Raw genomic sequence first — 20,371 nt, forward strand, 5'->3', positions numbered from 1 at the left:
AACGCCTTGTTCATTAGCATAATACTATAACCTATAATGTATGGTGTGAACTTGCTACAATAACGTAAAGGTCCTCAAAAAATCCCCGAAAGGCTGTCCTAAATGGAAAAAATAAACCAGCTGCATAACCCCCCTCCAAATATCGTTGCCTACGGGTTCCCCAACACCCTAGGTTTGCCCCCCCCCTCTCTCTCTATCTGTGTGTGTGTGTGTGTGTGTGTGTGTGTGTGTGTGTGTGTGTGTGTGTGTGTGTGTGTGTGTGTGTGTGTGTGACTGTGTGTGTGTGTGTGTGTGTGTGTGTGTGTGTGTGTGTGTGTGTGTGTGTGTGTGTGTGTGTGTGTGTGTGTGTGTGTGTGTGTGTGTGTGTGTGTGTGTTTTACTTTCCAGTCATATCATTTCAGAATGAGAAGAGACACTAAATTACAGTACGTCCACATAATAATTGACATAATAATAAACTCATCTATTCAATATAAATATAATAGGATAATGATTTTAGGCTATAAATAAATAATTCACCTATAATCTGTTCAACTGCAAATACCATAAGGACAACACACATCCTATTATGGCAGACTAGCTACCATAATGGGATTCCTATTATGGTAGTAGTCTACGTTTCATTTTACGAAATCTCTAAAAGTCTTCAGTTTCATTTATCCTCTTTTTCTTTCTCCCCAGTCAAGAACACACTAGAACGCTCCTTCTTTTCTCATTGGTGTGTCCTCCTATCAGTCAAGCCACTGAGCAGTGTTGCCATGTCCGCTTATTATAAGCGATTTTGGGATTATTTTTCTGTAAAGTTCTTGTAAATATTTGTGTTTTTTTGGGCTTGTTTCTAAAGTGTAGTTGTTTATTTTGGCTTGTTTCCTAATGTTCTTTAAACCAGTGGTTCTAAAACATTTTCAAGTCTGCGGACCCCCCCCATCTGAAAACATTTTATGCCAGGGACCCCCATACAAGATTTGTGTTGTTAAAATGTCAAATAGTTTTCATGATGTTTTCGAAAATAGCAGATTTACAAGCTCACAATGCGTCACATTGCAACATGTTGTGAGCTTGTAGATCTGCTATTTTCAAATAGCCAATCAATGTATATGTTTAAAGGGCTTTGTGGGCTTGTTTTACCTGGTTGATTGTTTCTCTCTCAAAACCTGGCAACACCGCAGCTGAGCCAATGTAATTTTATTGGTACTAAGGGGGTTGCCACATCGTGATCCTATTTAGGACTTCCGTCGCAACAAAGCTTATTATCCTACCTACATGTTGTTTAATCTTTCTCTTGTCTGTGATAGTGCGACGGATCAGACCCAGCAGGACACTTAAAGGAGCGTTCGCCCATAGAGGTATTTCATTTTGTTCAATTTATCTGCATTGAAATGTATGCTATAAACGATGCAATCTTGATTAATCCTACTATGCTATGGTAGCGTTGCATGTCTGCATTACTGAAGATGACTTAATTAAAACATGTTGGTGGTCTCGGCGTGACTGCTTAATAATGTAGGCTAACATAAAAAAAAATCAAATGAGCATGTCGTGATAAACTGTTAATACAATCCAGGGATCGCAGATGTGTATTTGTTGGTCGTGACTCGCAGCACAGGCCTATATACTGAAGTGGTAACGCGACTGTTTCACATCCCGCATACTTTGCAAGTGTCTTCTTGTGTACCGCAGGAAGGGGAAAAAAAAGAAGGCAAAGGTTTTTTATCATCATGGCACTGGACGGATGCGGCCAGCTATGCAAATATGTCCTCATCATTTTCAACATCTTTTTCGCTGTAAGTATTAGCCTACAGTTGATCTGGTGTAATTGAATTACAGGCCTACACCGTGTTTGATTTGGAACGTATAGTATGGGGAGGATTGTATTTTTTTCTTTCTCGGTTTAAGTTCATGCTGAGTCCAACCAGAGACATTACATCGCCCCAGGCGTTGTGGTTGTTGTTTTTGCTTTAATGTGGATTTCTAAAAACACTGCAATGTTGAAGATACCGTTAATAAGTCATCCTTGTAAGCACCGGTAGGCTATTATTGAGGGTGGGGGGGGCAAAATCATGTTTTCAGCACATTCAGCACCTTGGACAGCGACCAGGGGTCATCCTTCAGTAGTGGGGTTGAGCGCACCCACGCATAGTTTAGGCACTAGGCCAGGAGACCTGCATTCCATCTGGAAACATTGTTCCACTTCCTCTTTCCGCTTACATTTAACATTGTAATAGTTCTAGGCAATAAAATCCTGTTGTTCGTTTGTAAACTTTCTCTACGACTACAATTTACATTTGTTGCAGTACATGACAGGATTTTTAAAGGAGGAGTTCACCCAAAAAAGTACTTATTTTCTATCAATTGCACACCCTATGAAGCCTTGAATCCATGGATTCTTTTTTGTTTTTGTTGCATTCCTAAGCTAATAATTTGATTCCCGTCTCCTACCGGCTAATGTATCCGGTAGGAGACACAAAGTAGATTATTTGTGTCTCCTACCGGAAATACACACAGTCATCAAATTATTGTCTTAGGAATGCCACAAAAACAAAAATAAATCCATGAAATCAAGGCTTCATGGGGTGTGTAATTGATAGAAAATAAGTATTTTTTTGGGTGAACTCCTCCTTTAAGTGTCTGTATGGCACAATTGTTTAATTTGGACGTGGAACTCACAGGTGACAATTCCTATAGATATTGGTGGAACCGTTTAAATTTCTTCTCACCTTTGTTTTGATGTTCGTAACACGAATGTGGTTTCATGTCCTGTTTGGCAGGTGGTGGGGTTTGCTATGTTGGCTCTCGGCTTGTGGCTGAGATTCAGCAATGACACCAGAGGCTTTTTTGAAATAGATATGCTCAACACAAGTGCATTTGTCATTGGTGAGTTCATCTTTGCTATCATTAAGATTTAATTTCATGGGATATTATCTCCAGAAAATGAAACAAACTGACACTTCTCAGCTCAAGGCATTGACCAATTTTCTCTTTCTTTCGCTGTCTTCATATAACAGGTGTGACTGTACTGATTTCACTGGGTTCGGTGATGCTGGTTGTGGTTGCCTTCGGAGACTTTGGTGCCTGTAATGAGAATCGATGTGCCCTCCAAGTGGTGAGAGAGAAATTATCCTCTTCCTATAGTAACACTCTGTTGTGAATTAAAAGTAATCCTCTATTAAGAGTACAGACAAGTAATTCAACATTCAGTTGAAATACTTGTCTGTAAGCCAGCAGTGATCTCAGATGACACCAGGCAGTATCACATGATGAGTTCTAAAGTTTATTAAGCACATACAGAGCATGTATAAATTTCCAGAGGTGGCTGGAAGAATTGAAATGACTGATAGATTTAGACAAGGATTGGACAGGAACTGACTGTGTACTGCATACAGTCATGTGAGTAAGGGAAAGCTTACCTTATATATTTGATGTTCTAATAAGCAGATGAGTTTTACTTCAAGAGTGAGAGATCCTGTATGTTTTGGTGTGCAGTATCTTTGATAAAGTGGAGTGCATGGCATTACCAGAATATATTTTGCAGTATATACTCATGCAGCTACTAGAATTAATCAGTAATAGCTCTACAGATACTGGGGTGCAGGTCAAACCTCCAAAATATTACACAGTTTTGATGTATGTTCTTGTGATGGTCTGCACAATTGCTTCATATAAATTGGTTTATAGTTAAATTAGTGACTGTTTCACCTGAAGATAAACGGTGTTTTTTGAGCTGATGTCGTTTAGCTCTGTCCATTCCACTATCTCTCATCCCTCTGTACTCAGCCATTTTAATGTATGTTTGCAGGTTATTCAAAGAAATACTGACAATAGCGAATTTGACATGTTTTACATTATAATGAAGTATGGTTTTCCAAGGAGTGAGAGCGGTATGATAATTATGTGCTACATTTCCTGCTAGTCTTCAGACAAATCCTGTCTTCACCTGCATGGGATATCTCACCAGAGAAGCTCCTCTGCTCTATTCCACCTCCACACAAAACAAATCAGTCAGGGGTATCAGAGAGTAATGGTTGCAATGTTCACTGGTGTTTCTGTGAGGTGAAGTGATGTGTTGCAGTGATTTAAAGACGTGAATGGTTGACCTGGGTAAATGTAGTGGGTCTGGAATGGATCAGGGCCCTTCGAAAGTCTAAAACACAACACTGTTATAAAGCCAGCCAGTAAAACCAAAATAAGTTACGTTGACTAAACACCACATTTGGTTTTCAAGAGTCGTAAGTAGTCCTAAATAATCAGAATTTTTCAGTTAATTCTTAAGAATAGTTTCAAAGGGCTTAAAACGTTTAGGTGAATGACATAAATCTAAATGGACAAATGTTTTGTTAGCTATTGTTGTTTTAATATAATCTCTTTTATTAATCATTAATAAGCTTAAATTACACACTAAATGGTCTTAAAATCAGGAGGTAAAGGGTTTACTTGTTTTGCAGTAAGTTACAGTAACTGTAACTTCTGGAAACATGCAGACACCCTGTGATTTGATCCTCTTGTGGCTCTGTAACCCACTGAAACGCAGCAGTGGAAACCTGATCTATGTCAGGAGATGGTGTGGAATGCAGGGTGATCCTGCTTGTGGCTCTGTAGTTCTACCTCTGCTCAGGTCCCCATATCCCTAACATTCATGCACTCTGACCCTTTCTCTTCATTTGAGGCATGGTGTGCTTATGTTATATTCAACCAGTGTTTGTATAGGCCTACTTATTGCTGACGTTTTTCTCTTATAAAAAATGCAAGTTTTGTGACAACAAAGCCAAAATCAGTGTGAATGAAAGGGGTTGCCGCTGCTCACAGAGCTTACTTTTCAAAAATAGCATTTCCGCATAGCATTAGTCTCACGTTTCTTGGTATTACATTGTTTTGCCGTCATACCTCTCATGTCCTAGAGGGGTTTCAGGCAGTGCCCACTCAGTCTTTGTGGGGACTCCCGTATAGACATCCCTAAAGAGTTTGGTTGCACATTATTTGTAAGGGGTTGTAGTTTGATGGCAGCTTTAATAAATCATCAGACCTGGAGATTGATCCAGTGATCCAGTTTTTCCCTGATTAATAGTTTAGAATTCCAGCATTTATTCCACTACATGCACAGGGATTTCATGTTCCTGGCTATATTGTACCAATCCAATCATCTAATAAAGCAGCCCATGTTTTTCAGTTAATAAAATAGAAACAAGGCCATTTTCTCTTATAGAAATATAATGCAGGCAAGTCCATTTTGTATTTGCAACACAGCAATACATTTGCACTTTGTGTACAACACAATCCACTATGTGCTGATGGAAGCCACATAGGACCTCAATAAATGTCATAAATCTATCCCTAGTCCATTAGCTGGTCCCATTACTTCTTCTAAGACATGGCAGCCTTATTGAGAATCTGAAACTGCCTTCAGGCTGAGCTGGTATGACTCACAGAAATGGACTGGGAAAGTACCTAGCAGCCCCACCACAACAACCATCTCTCTCACCTTCCATGGTTTATGAGGTGCTTCACTCCCATAACATCACTTTCTCTTATTCAATTTAGCAACAGTTTAAGCAGTCAAAACTACATTCAGGGACACACTCCAACCTGGTCAAAATCACTTACAAATCAATTACAATTTAGGCATTTAGCAGAAGTGCAAGATCAGAGTAAATGACACGATGAACCCTAGTCAACAAACAACAAAATGGTCACGTAAATAGAGTGCAAAGAAAAACTAGAATCAACAAGAATCTAGGATACCAGGTAAACATCAAACCTAGCATCTGTCTAAACAAGTATCTTAGCATTTGTGGTCAAGCAAACAGTATATGTCTATCTAACTTACATATGTAAACAAGTAACCAACATATATCTGCATAGTATAAACAAGCATGAATCAAATCAATTAGGCTGAAAGAAGGGATGTAAGGATAGAGGAGTGCAAGGGGCCAGGTAGCGTCTGAAGAGGTGGGTTTTCAGACTGTGACTGAAAACGGGGAGTGAGTCTGCAGTCCTGCCTGAGATGGAAAGGTCATTCCACTGCCTGAAAGCCAGGAGGGAGATGAGTCCAGGACATTTGGAGTATTGGCCAGGGTGTTCTGGGAAGGGAACGAACAGAGAAAGAACAGTGAGCACCGGTAAAAGGGCGTGGGGGTGGATTATGTCCTGAAGGTAAGGGGGTGCCATGCCCTTGATTGCCTTGTAGGTCATCACCAGTGTTTTGAACTGCGGCCAATATCCGGAAGCCAGTGAACACAAGAGGGAGGTGAAGTGAACATTTTTGGAGGTTAAAGACCAGCGTTTAATAACATGGGAAATTATGAAACACATCACCTGGTTGCACATTTTGTGAGTGAGGATGACATGTGAACACTTGCTCATTATTTAATGCTTGTTTACCACTACCTTTCAGTTTGCTGTTCTGCTGGGCCTCATGGCTGGGATTGAGGTAGCACTTGGGGTGCTCGCCTACTCCAGAAGTGACGAGGTGAGAAAGAACAAAAGAAAAGTTGGCAAAAGGATGAACAATAACAAAAAATGTCAACTACTAGTACCAGAGAAATCTACCATTGATCTTATTTATCTTGTCATTATATTTATCATAATTTTCACTGTGTAGGTTGGGGCACAGCTGTCAGAGTTCTACAGCAGCATGTATACTCTGTACGTGGCCAACAAAGACCCAGCCAGTGCTGTCACGCTCACGCTCTTCCACAATGCGGTATATACAGCTTACAGTCATCATGCCCTTTTCATGTTTTGCATCTATGAAATTCCCTGGAATTGAAGCTGTTCAACAGACAGTGACGTGACAAAGCGTCTTTGGGAGTTTCCTTGGAGGAACATGCCTAATCTCCCTCCATTTCTCCTCTTTCTCCAGTTCCATTGCTGTGGTGTGGTGGGAGTCATGTTGGATGTGGTAAAACAGACATGCCCCAAACCAAGTGGGATCTGGGAGACTTTCACTATGCCTGTAAGTTGAGTATCAGACAAGATGCATGCTGATCAAAGTTTCCGAAAATGCATGCTGCAATAATTTAAGACTAAGTATTAAGTAGTCACAAATCATTGTTACTTGCATTGACAACAAATCTCAGTTGAAAGCTCAACCAAAGCAGGAAGAGATGTGATTTTGCGCAAAGAATAAATAAATTAACAGGTCGGAGGAGTAATGCTACATCAGCATTCCTCCGTTGGGCCATTGTGTGAATGTAGGCCTAGATGCAGTGGAGTTCCTGCATCTTGGAGACATTTGGCTAGCTACATTATGGAATTGTCCTACATTTCCCCATATCCAAGGGCCCTGACAAACCCTTCTGTCTCTGTCACCCTATAGGCCTGCCCTGCAGTCATTGCAAGTGCCTTCAGGAGTAAAGCGCCAGTGATCTTGGCCATCTTCCTCATAACTGGAGCTCTTCTGGTAGGCAGTGGAAACGTACAGAGCACTACAAAACATTATTCTACACATAGCAGTACTTTAATACAATTCTATATACGGTATGTACTGTATATACTGTAAAGTACTACACATAGCAGTACTTTAATACAATTCTATATACGGTATGTACTGTATATACTGTATGAAAATACACAGTATGCAACTCCACTATAGTTTGCAACATATTAACACAAGGGCAACATCCACATTTTATTTGCATACACTATCACACAATGCAACTGCAGTGTCTATGAAAGGCTGCAATTATGCTGCAGTATAATAGGCCCATTCCATTGGCATTTTCATGGCTGCATACAATCTTGTCCCATTCCACCCTGAAGGACGGAAGTCCCGCTGTAACGGCCCAAAATATCCCCCCGCCACATTATATCACTCAGTTAATCTGGGGTAGCCTTTTTATATCCCAGGGTATATTCCAGGCTAGCCCAGTTTATACCCTGGGCGTATAAAACGGACTATCCCAGAAATTACCACTCTAGTCCAGATTATACCCCCCTTGTATTTTTCATGAATAATGTTTTCAATATAATTATTTTAGTGATACCCTGTTAAGCCTGTTAATACCTCTCTAGTCCAGATTATTATTAGTTTATGCTGTTACACCAGGGTAGTTATTACAGAAATAATACATAAATGCTCCCTGGTAGTATTTTGAAATGTAGAATATAAGCAAAATTATGAAACAAGTACCCCCTCCCTGTATGAAGCCAAAGATGCTTTCAGTATACGGTGTTTGGCCTTGATTGTGTCTAAACCCAAGCATTTAACTTCACTAAAACTATGCCTAAACCTAGCCCTAACTCAAAAACACTTTGCCTAACCTTAACCCTATCGTCACAGAAATAATGCCTAAACCTAACCTCAAAACCCTGTCCGCCTGGGCCAAACACAGGGAAAAGAGACTCTCCCGTGTGTATACTGCACTTTTAAACAATGCCAACTGGATTATAAATCAATGGAATGGGTCTGTATTGTAGCAGAAAACAAACACTAATATAGAATGATTGATACAGTATGGGGCAGAGCTGCTCTGAGGACAGGAGGGGAAAAAAGCACCATAACGTCGACAGCAACAGTAGAGTATGAGCTGCTGCAATACTGTTGTAACTGTAGTTAGAAGGAAGAAGGGCTAGGACAGAATATAGCTGAAATAGGACACCACTGCTAGAGCTATAATAGGACACCACTGCTTTCATTTAATGTCTATCACTTAAGTTGATTTTTATAACTCATACCTCCGTCCATGTTTTCTTTTGTACACCCTCCCACTTTTCTCACCCCTCTCCTCCTCCTCCTCCTCATTTCAAATCTGTCCATCCGTCTATACCTCCTTTTAGATGGTTGCTCTGATATGTAGTTTAATCCTCAACAGCAAAATCCGTCGTTCTCTCTCCGCTCCTCAGTACATCATCCTGTCTCATTCCACTCCCGCCAGCCCACAACCCCTCTTCCAGCCGACCATGGTTTCCACCTCTTACCCCTCCTATGACCAAGACCCTGTGGTCTTTGCCCCTCTCACTCTGGCTAATGTCCCAGTGGTTGAGGCACAGCAATAATTCCCCTCACGCCTCCCAATCTGTATACTCACTTCTTGTCATCACAGTTTCTGCTGTCGACTCCCATTCAGTCTTCGTTCTTCCATTACTGACATAAAGAGCTTTTTCTCGTTGCTGAACACATTCAGAGGAGAATAGCATCTTATCTTAACCCATTAAGACAGGGAAAGCATCCGTCATTTTAGATTTTAACCACTTTAACCATTAGCTTATACTTTGGCGATTCAAAAATAGCAGATATACAAGCTCATAGATCTGCTATAAAAAAAAAAAAATCATGAACATTTTTGCAAATCTTTGAATATAATTTCTTTAAAGCAAACATTTGTATTTGCGATTCTACAAATGTACAATTTATTTTTGCAAAATGATATGCATTTGGCCGCGGACCCCACCCATCTCAATATATGTTGTTACCCCAGAAGCAAAGATTTGAGTATTTCTTTTAAAAAAATATATATTTACACTTTGGCTATTCAAAAATAGCACATATACAAGCTCATACATATATATATATATATATATATATACACACATATATATATATATATATATATATATATATATATATATATATATATATATATATATATATATATATATATATATATATATATATATATATATATATATATATATATATATATATATATATATATATATATATATATATATACACACATATACATATATATACATATACATATACATATACATATACATATACATATATATATATACACACACACACACACAAAGATTTGCACAAGTTTTCACGTTTTTTCAAAAATAGCAGATCTACAAGCTCATAGCTCGGCACTCTGTGCCGCGCTATGAGCTTGTATATCTGCTCTTTTTCAATAGCCAAAGTGTAAAATAATGGTTTAAGTGGTTACACAGACGCGTTCCCGGTTTTAATGGGTTAACAAATTGTTTAACAAGTTAAGGGCTTTTGAATCTGGTTACTGCATGGTGGTCTCTCTCTCTCCCATTGCCGTCCTCCACGTTTTGTCTCCATTCTCTCTCCAGTTTCATGCATGCTTCTTATACTGCAGGTGGCAGGAAATAATTGCCTTGATAGTGGGTGCAGGGAGACAACACGCATAAACCTCTCTCGCTTCCTCTTACATACTTTCTCACACTGCAGCTGGATTAAACCCGGGAGGTGATAAAAAGGGAGAGTGTTGTTTACTACCATCACGCACACACACACACACCACTTTTACTGCATCCCATTTTCCGCTTAACCCTTTGCTTTGCATCCTTCTCTTTCCCCCCCTCGCTGTCCCCATGATAGATCACAGCCCTGCTGTGCACGGTTATACTCATCAGACGGATCAAGAGAGTCCAGCAGCCAGTCACTGCATACTACACTGCAGTGTACTGAAACGGGAAGAGGACATAAAAAGGGAGGATGAGCTATGATTTCCCCGAGACCCTAACGTGCCCCTCCCCCCCCCCCCCCCCATCCCTGCCCCCATCGTCACGACTGCTGGACCTCGAGCTGAGCCGGCATAGATATGTTTACAGATTCAATTTTTTTCCATATGCAAACTACTGATATGTTTATTTTTTACCTAGTTATTCTGTTTACATGATTTGCTTTGAAAACAAGTCTGTGGTTCTGCCACAGGTTTGTGTTGAGATACGTTTATTTTTTACCTTGGTGTTATTTGTTATCGTTGACATTTTTATTTCTTTCAAATCATTCTGTGGTTCTGCCACTAATTTGTGTGGACCCCCTCCAAAGTATATCAGGTCATTTCTGCAGTGCGGGTTTGACTGAACTGAGGTCCAGAAACATGTTATATCCAGACTTGTCAGCAACGATCACCTCCATCAATCTCTTTTTGTTTTATTTTTAAATCATGCTGTGTGTGGCTGGTGAGATGGATGCCATTCTTAATTAGCCATTATTCTTCTTGCTTGGGAAATGTCACTGTCAGGCAGGATTTGCATACTATCCTGACAGGCCTGCATCTCATGGGGCATGCCATTAGCGATCTCTCGAGGATGACAGCAGTCCATCCATCCTATGATCTATCTCAGCGGGGCAGAATACTGAGATGATGACCTGATGGGCCGCTGTCACGTTTCCAGCTCTTAAAGACGTCATGAAATGATAAAATATGTTATTCACACTTTTAGAGCATATCTGTGGTCATAATGGAGATATAATTAACAATAGATGATTATTATTATTTTTGGAAAGAAAAATCTATTTTTGTGTATTTTTATGTCAAAAGTCCCTAAAAGTCCAATCTTAATTACTTCCTGACAAACGAAAACGTAGTGCGTGATATAACATCAAGCAAGCCCTTCATGATTTCATTCACCTGTGTGATTCCCATTGCCAGGCCTGGAATTTCGTCATTTTAGGGGCAAGGCCACTTGGCCTTTGGTGTTGTCAAGGGCACAAAGGCCAAATACCAGGGCAGGAAGGCCAACAAATAAAACAATGATTTATAAATTATTAATAATTTAACTTAAGGTAGGGTAAGTGATATTTTTTGGTTAAAACAAAAAGTATTTTGTTAGGTTAAAGGTTAAAGCACTATATTCTGATAGTAATCATTGCTATAGAGTGTTTGTTCAGTAACAGGAGTCTCCCCGTCTCTCCTAGCCTGGTAAACCCTCCCTCCGGAAATCTAATTTCTATGAGATTTCCGGAGGGAGGGTTTACCAGGCTACGTCTCTCCAGCTCTTTAATAAACAGAAAATACATTTTCCGGTAGGTGTCAAAATCTCAGCCAATCAGGAGAAAGTACCCATTTTTAAGCTTCATTTTTATAGTGTTCCAGTTCCAATTTTGTCTGCTCATTTCTTAGTGTCATCACTTCCAATTTCACTTGTTTAATCTATATCCTGATTGAGTTCTCTATCCTGATTGGATCAAATTGGAAATGAAACTGAAACTGAAACAAAAATGCATTTTCTGTTTTATAAAGAGCTGGAGAGACAAGGAGACTCCTTTTACTGAACAAACACTCTAGCAATGAGTACTATCAGAATATAGAGCTATTTAACACTTATTTTAACCAAAGCAAATCACTTACCCTACCTTTAAAAAGGTTAAGGATGATTTGATTACATTTTAATATAGTACAAGTATCAGTGAAATATAGCCTGTTTATTTCACAAATGAATGTATTGGTAAATTACCAATATTTGTACAAAGTCGTATTGGTCTCAATATTTGTCACATACAGTCCTGGACTGTAGATGATATTGTACTTTCCCTACTAAAGTTACTTTCATTCATGATGAATTGTGATAGGACTCGCAGTAATGACTTTTGTTGATTTTTCACTGTTTAAAATATAGTATTTCTTAACTTTATTGATCATTAATTTGGTTAGCCTAATACGCATTAATGTTATCAACTGTCATCCAACAGGTTTTTATGAATTTTTCCTAATCTATTTCACTCTCTTAGTAGGCCTGTCACAATTATTACATAATCGCAATTATTTGAGATAATCGCATAATCGTCAATCATTTCCATGTCGAAAAATGTGGATGGAAATGGAATGGAAATAGCAGATCTACAAGCTTGTAGATCTGCTATTCATCTATTCATGTTTTAAAGTATAAATTTATTAAATATGCAAGTTATTTGTCATATCTGCCCTGTGCAATTTTAGTTTACGAAGCCTAAAAGCCAAACGGCAATGTACCTTCTATTCATAATATTCCAATGTTCAACAACAGAGAAACACTCATTAATCGCAACAATTAATCATCAAGTAAAATCGTGACCGCCGTTTGTGGTGGATACAAATCACATAATTGTTTAGCAAAGCCAAGCTACTGGACATAATGTCGCTCGCTCCCCCTCGAACATAATGTTGCTCTCGTGACACCCACAATATAAAAAGGTTTCTTTTAATGTTAAACAAACAGCAGCTATCTTTCGGTCTCGTGTTTCTCTCTCTCTCTTTCTCTGTCAAAAGTGTCACTTGACTTCGGCTGCATATTAAGCTGCACAAGATTCCTATCGGGCTCGAAATCAAACGTACCACTGGTTATATGCGAAGTGTTTCACTTGATGTTGTCCAATAAATATCTAAAATCTCAACCACAGACGTGTCTAAAGAACGTATTGACAGGAAGATGGCGCAGATGAGAAACCGGTGTAATCAGCTGGGACGGTGCAACAAGGCCTCTGATATTCTGAGGGGCTCACGGCCAGATAGAGGGGCAACGAGGGGGCCATGGAAATCCCTGCGCTGCCCATAGTATATGTTCCTCCACACGCAGCTGTTTCTCGTTATGGAGACACTGTTGTGAGTCTTATTCAAGATGATGGTGCATTGCAAATGTTACCGTTTAAACTTAAAACAGTACGATATAAAAGATGTATCTGAAAACATTTGAGGTGGCATTAACACAAACAGGCTTCGCACTGCCTCCTCTCTCTGCCTCGCAGTGCACTACTGTGGACACAAGGCAGACAGGCAGTGTCGTTTTACATCCCATAACCCGAGGGGACAGTAGACTGCGACTGGCTGAGACACAAGCAGCCACTGTTTGACAAGGATTTTCACAATAAAGGGTCACAAAAAAGCCATTTCATGACGTCTTTAGGCATGGAATTGGCTTGTTTTACTTTCTTTCTTTTTTATAAAGTGAACTTAATCTGTATCATATTCTTCAAACGCAATTTGATCACTTCGAGTTTAACCACATGAACCCTAGCATCCATATTCTGGGATATGCAAAAATAGCATATCTACAAGCTCACAATATGTCGCAGTGCGACACATCGAGAGCTTGTAGATCGGCTATTTTTGAGGAAGAGATTTGGCGTAGAGGGAAATACTAGCAAATCTAGTACAGAGCCCTGGGGGACCCCGGTCAACTAAATACTGTGTGTATATAGGGTTTAAGTGGTTAAACCCCATTTATATAGCTTAGTGAACATTTTTTGTTGCTGCTTTGCATAACGGCGGAATGCTATTTGCACATGCAAAAGGGACCATTTTTACATTTATAATTAGCTATACTATTTAGTATTTGTGTATTATAGGCTTGATATCTGACCTTAGGTCAAATTACTGTCTTGACAGCATGCCTTTGTGTTGGCTGAAATGCTATCTCTCTCATTACTAGTGCTCAAGTGTTCAGTGGCAGGCAGTTGGCTTTCACATTACACGGCTGGTGTTATATCTGACTGGTGTATTACCGGTATGTTAACTTTTCTTTTGTTCATTGCTCCAGTTGTTTTCTACAGAAAGTGCACCTTTATAATTTTGCTGTTGTGCCATAATTTCAGCTTTAATTTCAGCTATAATTTTGCAACTTGCATTGCGCGAGATAATTGACATTTAAATACCATGTTTCAGATTTGAGTCTATCAGTAAGACCCAGGCCATATGCACAAGCCACGAGGATCAAGGGCCTCCTTGGTTCTTAAGAGTCATTTTCCCATATTCTTTCCACCATCAAGTAGTTACAAGTGAGACTGTTGAACATTGATTGTATAAACACTTCACAAGAAGTGCTTTACAGCTGTGAAGCCAAAATGTTGCCTTCCGACTTCCTAGAAAAGCCAGCATCTAACAAGAGAATCCGTTAGTCTTGTGTGAGAGAGTCAACTGTCACTAAATCACGAATGTTGTGAGATACGTCATATGTCTTGGAGAACCTCCTTGTTTTGAAATGTATACATTGCTTGTCTTCTTGCAAATGTTATGCTACCAACTGGATGACTAATTATAGCATTGCATCTATGGAGTTTATTGTCAAAGAAATAAATATACAAGAGCTTTTTTCACCCTCACCAAGATCTATATGTTCACTTATTTTCAGAAAATGGCTGAGAAAAGCAAAACAAGGACAATTTTATGAGTTAGAGCACCTTTATTTCATTGCTCAGGTGTCATTATTGCCCTAAATAAAAAGGGAAAAACATGTGTTACTATACTGTTGAATTCACAGTGAAATCATGAAGACTATAGTATTGTGATAGCGATTAGGTCTTTTCTGTCTAGGATTCGACTGCTCTTTATTCTGTATAATCAGTACATTTTTCCAAATTGTAATTTATTATCTATTTTTAGTTTAGTTATTTTAAGCATTTTATTGTCTTATTGTGCTTTACTGACTGACCTATCTGTATGTAACCACATTTGAAAAGGGCTACATAAAACGTAATTATTGTAGAGTAAAGGGAATGTACAATGCACTAGAAGTTAAATGACATTGGTGTTGGGTTGAACTCACTCACCACTGATGCAGCCAACAGAACAGAGACCATCAGCAGTATCAGCATCAGAGCACACATCCGTTGAGCACAGGAAGTAGATCTGAGAGCAAGAAAACCACAGGTGAGCAGATGGCTGCACTCCACAGGTGCAATGACGGAACTCAACCCCCTGCCACCACAATTCATGTTTTTTTATGGCTTAAGTAAGTCCTGACTTCAAAGGAAGAAGACTCTCCCAACTTAAACCAGCCTTATCTTGTAAACCTGCGTTATTATGTCACATCAAAGCAAGGAAAAGACATTCACTGGACAGGACATGTTTATTAAGTGGGACATACGTCTGGCTCCCGCAGGTGAGAGTGGTTTACAGTATCCAGGTAAGAGGGACTTCCTGTGGGTAGCGATGGGAAATGGGTGACAGTGAGTCTGAAGGTGTGGTTGAGGTGTGTGGGTGGAGGAAGAAGAGTTTGGGAGTCATCATGGCTAGGGCAGCTGACAAAATACAGGGTGAGAGTGCAAGGTTAATTGATTTAAACATACGGTACAGGTGTCCTGCACTGAGAGCAGCAGATCTACAAGCTCACAACGCATTGTGAAATTAGGCATAAGAAATCAAATGAGCTTGACAATTCCTTGAGAGCACTTTTGAGGCTGAGAAAGATAGCCTTGTATAATCTGGGCAATGTCTCTGGTTGACAAGTCAGTGGTTTTCATTCCAAATTGCTAGAACAATACCTCATTTTGGAGTCAAATTTACCTGGATTTTATCACTCAATATCTCTAATTTAGAGCACACAGTCTGTAAACATGTGCCATTTTAGCAACCAATGTCCTTTTACAAGTGCCCTAATTTGGTTTAATTTTGTGTTATAAATGTATTGCTATAAATGCTGTTTTCAAATAGATGCTGTAAAGTAACTATTCAAGTCTTAATATTAAAAATAAATAAAAAAGCTATACAGTTTATACATTATCCATTATATAACATGACCTACCCATCATATATGAGCATCCAGTTGGGATATGGAGTATAAATGTAAGCCAGGCAGTAATCAACCATGAGTACCAGGTCTGTCTCTGGGGGGTTCAGCAGGCCCACCTCTATGTAGACAGGTCTACCTTGTACAAGGCTCAGTGGCAGATGAGCCTCTGGATGGTAACGGGTATAAGACTCATCTAATAGGACAAACTGATTAGTGTAAGATTATATCATGTCAAATCTGTTCAGCAAGAAAAGAACATTGCAACAATATGGACTTATTATTGATTTGTCTTTTACATTTTTTATGGTTGAATGCAAATCAACCATGCTCAATGCCTTCGTTGGGGAAGTAATAGTAGTAGAAGGGGTCAAATATTAATATTAATATTGTTGGCTCTACAGCTGAAGTGGCAGAAACCTGAGCTGGAGGGTATGAATGAAAGTTCATTATTCAGATCTAATTTCTATGGGATCATTGAAAGTCAGACTGGACAAAATAGCAAATCAAATCATAACGGGTAAACGGTACAGTCTCACTTTTGTCCAGTATAGTCATTTTATATTATTTTATTAAACTACTATACCGGTGCCCATCCGATACCACGTTGCACAATACTCCTGTTATCTGATGTACTCGTGGTACCCACTCCATCGTGTTTTGCTTCACACCGCCGTTTTGTTTTCTACAGCTTCCTTCACCCATGAGCACCGATGTCGTGCTATTTATTCCATTGCTGCCACTTATATTGGCTAAGCGGCACAAACGTGGCAAAGCTCAACCTATCAGTGAAGCCAACAGCTCGGGCTGGCCACTCAGGGAAGTCGGTGCCTACAACCCCCAAAACACAGATTAGGTGCGTCCTCCGCAGACCTGCGGACAGACAGATACGGATATCACCTCCCCCACCCCATATTCTATAAGTTTCTGTTGAACTTCAAACTCTTCTATAACCTGTTCGATTCTATACCGTATTCCTTACTGCTGTGATGATCTACTTTCCCCACAGAGATCAATAAAGTGCATCTTATCTTAGGGCCACTTTCTCACCTGTAGCAAGTCTCAGCTGGACAGACGTAGCAGCAGACGTAGTCTGGACGGGTGGTGGTGGAGAAGGACACATCACCTGGAACCTGACGTTACCTGGAGAACCCGGGGAGGACCTACACTCTACCATCAACCTAGGCACGGACACAGCCAACTTTATTAGTAATCTATTGCTGTACACAATGTATTGAACAACAATGCATAACTTCATCATGGAGAGGAAGAGATGAAGTGAAACATAAACCCATTATTGATTTTCATTCCTTCACCAGTCCTCCACGGGGGAGGGGGGTGCGTGACTATAGGTTTGCACTCTGCACATCCATCTGTCTGAGATCTTGTCTGGAGCATACATCCTATACAATGAAGCCTATTATATGATGAACAAACTTGGTATATGGTTACAGCTGATGGTTTGTCGCCTATTCGCATGTCCATTTGTAATTCCCTCTACCATTTTGCCTGGCTGAGATATTTTTCGGCACATATCTTCTACACACCATAGGATGACTTGGTATATGGTTACAGGGAAACAGTGTGTCACCTAACAAAAGTAGGTCACTGTGACCCTAAAAACCCAATCACAATCATCATTTGTCTAGGGACCCCATTAGATGAAGTAGACACATACCTGAGTGCCCTGAAATACTTATTTTCTATACATGTTTTCAACCAGTAACTCCAAAGGCTAATTTACACTTATTCACATGACCCTTTTGACAATAATGGCCTATGCATTATGATGTTTTAACTATGTAGTTTTACAGTTTCACAAATCACCTACTTGCTGTTATGATCCCATGCTATGGTCATCTGATTTGAAATGTATTTGCAAAAAGGCACAGAGGAACTACTTTCTCTTATACACGTCCAGAGCACGGTACCTTACAGGGGTTCCTTCATGCATGGTGCTGTAGTCTTGTTGGAGATACAGGATACCTTGGACTTCCAACAAATAAACCACTGTCTGTCCGGCCACCTACCAGGCACACAGGGCAGGGAAAATTGCCAAGTGAATGAGACAGGATGATTGATTTCGTTCCAATAACATTAACACTGCAATTGAGAGAGTCACACCACTATGGAGTACACTAATAATTCAATGCGAAAGCTGCAGTAATGTTATCGATTACCCATTCATCTATTTAGACGTATCAAACCTCATGTAATACACCCTGTACAAGGCAATGTGACCCAGTCAAATAAAGTCATCTGAGTAGCGTGTAATTTCTATGTGCTCCATATAATGCACAGAAACATCTGAGACGTATGGTGGTCCATGTTAAACTATACAGTATATAATATTATTATGAGGCATTTAGCTGACAAGCCACAGTGAATTACAACATTTGCAACAGTAGTCAGATGCCATTTCCCAAGATCACCCTCATTATAATCTAACAAATAATGTGCAAATGTCAGAGCCAATTTTCCTGTTATCATGGAAGATCAAGTGAAGTGCCAGAATTGGAACAGGCACAAGAGCTAAGAGGAGAGTACAATGAGGATGTGTTTGTAATGATGTCTTAATTTGGATCACTATAAATGAAGATAAATAAAATAAACACAGGGACAGAATGAAGGGGGTAAGAGGGGCTTACATGTGTGTGTATTCCACAGCCTTCCAGAGGCACCATGTAGAGGTCAGGGTTAGAGGTCAGTCTGTGAGGCATGCAGGACCCATCATGGACCTGACCAAACAAATGATCAGGAGGAGCTGCTGTAAGGTCCATCACAGAGTCAGGGACTACAAAGACCAAGTGCTGCCCCACTGTACAATCTGCGGACACACACACACACACACACACACACACACACACACACACACACACACACACACACACACACACACACACACACACACACACACACACACACACACACACACACACACACACACACACACACACACACACACACACACACACACACACACACACACCTTTATTTCTCCAAAATAACACTCAAAACAGTTTGGCTTGGATTTAGCCTAAAAGCTACGGTCCCCCAGCAATCTTTCAAAAATATTTTCTATGGTGAATTTTGGACCTGTTGTCAGGTTAGTTATAGGGAGTGACTCACCATTCACAGTGTAAGAACTGCAGCCCAGAGAGTTGCTGCAGTCAGGCCCAAGGCTACAGGGTGATGCAGTGGGAACAAATGCACTGGCCTTGAAGAGGTCTGAGGGAAGAAAAAACGAAATGGGACAGAGAGACCAGCCAGCCAGATACGTTTTATGGCACAACTCTTAAAAAATTAACACAGTTTTGTATATATATATATTATATATATCCCCTCAAAGCCTTCCTAAATACCTATTATCACACCAAGAAAATATATGAAGCCATTCTGCCCCCTTGTGGTGATTTGTCATACAGGCAACAAAATATTCAGCTTTAAGAACTCACAGGGATTTTAAAATGTACAGCATACTAGAGAGGCCTCTCTCAAAACTTGAGCAGTTTTAACACCTAATCATTTAAAGATTATATTTTTATATATAAAAGAGTAGCATATACTCTAGCTAGTATATGCTACTCTATAGCTAGACATTTAGCAGATGCCCTTCTCCACAGCGACTGATGATGAGTAAGTTCCATCCGTCAGCAATAACAAGGTTGAGGAATAAAGAATGCTCAGTGAAAAAAAGATGTGCTACAAGTAATAAACATAAAGTAAGCAACATGCCTCTAAAGCTCATGTGAGGTTCTGATCTCTCCTCAGTTTCTTCACGGTCAGGCTGCAGATGATGGATCGAGGGGTTATGGAAGGGTTTGGATTGTGGCTGGTGCATGCTGGGAGATCCTTCCTCCTCAGCAGTTTGGACAGGGGAACCCATTGTGCAGAACACAGGATCAGAGGGCACCTCAACTTCATTCTTTAATGCCACCTTTTCTGAATGACTCCCAACTGCAGGGTGTGGTTCTTGGTTGCTTTGGGACACAACTGGCTGGTAGTAGTGGCGGTAGTAATAGTAGTATGGGTGAAGGGGAATGTTTTGGTCATTGTAAGTTGATTCCGCATTCAGAGTTTGGATTTGAGGTTCATTACTGTCACCATGATCCCCAGCAGGCTCCATGTCTTTGTTGGGGTAGTAATAGTAGTAGAATGGGTAAAATGGAAACTCTGTTGGTTCTACAGCTGA

At 39.9% G+C, this 20,371-nt stretch overlaps 1 protein-coding gene across 4 annotated transcripts; it reads left to right on the forward strand.

The window, feature by feature from the left end:
• Positions 1 to 1,200: 1,200 nt before the first annotated feature.
• Positions 1,201 to 14,773, forward strand: cd9r (CD9 molecule related). Of its 4 annotated transcripts, XR_013934286.1 has the most exons (11): positions 1,201 to 1,346; positions 1,681 to 1,784; positions 2,769 to 2,874; positions 3,006 to 3,103; positions 6,389 to 6,463; positions 6,596 to 6,697; positions 6,857 to 6,949; positions 7,313 to 7,396; positions 10,289 to 11,482; positions 12,063 to 12,138; positions 12,468 to 14,773. XR_013934286.1 is itself a non-coding variant. In XM_080446554.1 (9 exons), exons 2-9 carry the CDS (start codon positions 1,719 to 1,721, stop codon positions 8,989 to 8,991), a joined length of 843 nt encoding a protein of 280 aa, XP_080302680.1. In that variant the 5' UTR covers positions 1,201 to 1,346; positions 1,681 to 1,718; the 3' UTR covers positions 8,992 to 9,227. The 4 variants fall into 4 exon arrangements, 1 of the variants encoding a protein (XP_080302680.1); XR_013934284.1 differs by having other exon boundaries at positions 10,289 to 11,487; positions 12,101 to 14,773; XR_013934285.1 differs by having other exon boundaries at positions 12,063 to 14,773.
• Positions 14,774 to 20,371: the final 5,598 nt, after the last annotated feature.

Source organism: Gymnoscopelus braueri, assembly GCF_963280865.1.
Source record: "Gymnoscopelus braueri genome assembly, chromosome: 13".
Lineage (NCBI taxonomy): Eukaryota > Metazoa > Chordata > Actinopteri > Myctophiformes > Myctophidae > Gymnoscopelus > Gymnoscopelus braueri.

What these genes read in the sequence shown, in the direction of transcription:
- cd9r (XM_080446554.1), top strand. Translation starts at nt 1,719, where the DNA reads ATGGCACTGGACGGATGCGGCCAGCTATGCAAATATGTCCTCATCATT. An exon ending in GGGAGACTTTCACTATGCCT is followed by an intron (nt 6,950 to 7,312) that starts GTAAGTTGAGTA and finishes GTCACCCTATAG; the next exon opens with GCCTGCCCTGCAGTCATTGC. An exon ending in TCATAACTGGAGCTCTTCTG is followed by an intron (nt 7,397 to 8,772) that starts GTAGGCAGTGGA and finishes ACCTCCTTTTAG; the next exon opens with ATGGTTGCTCTGATATGTAG.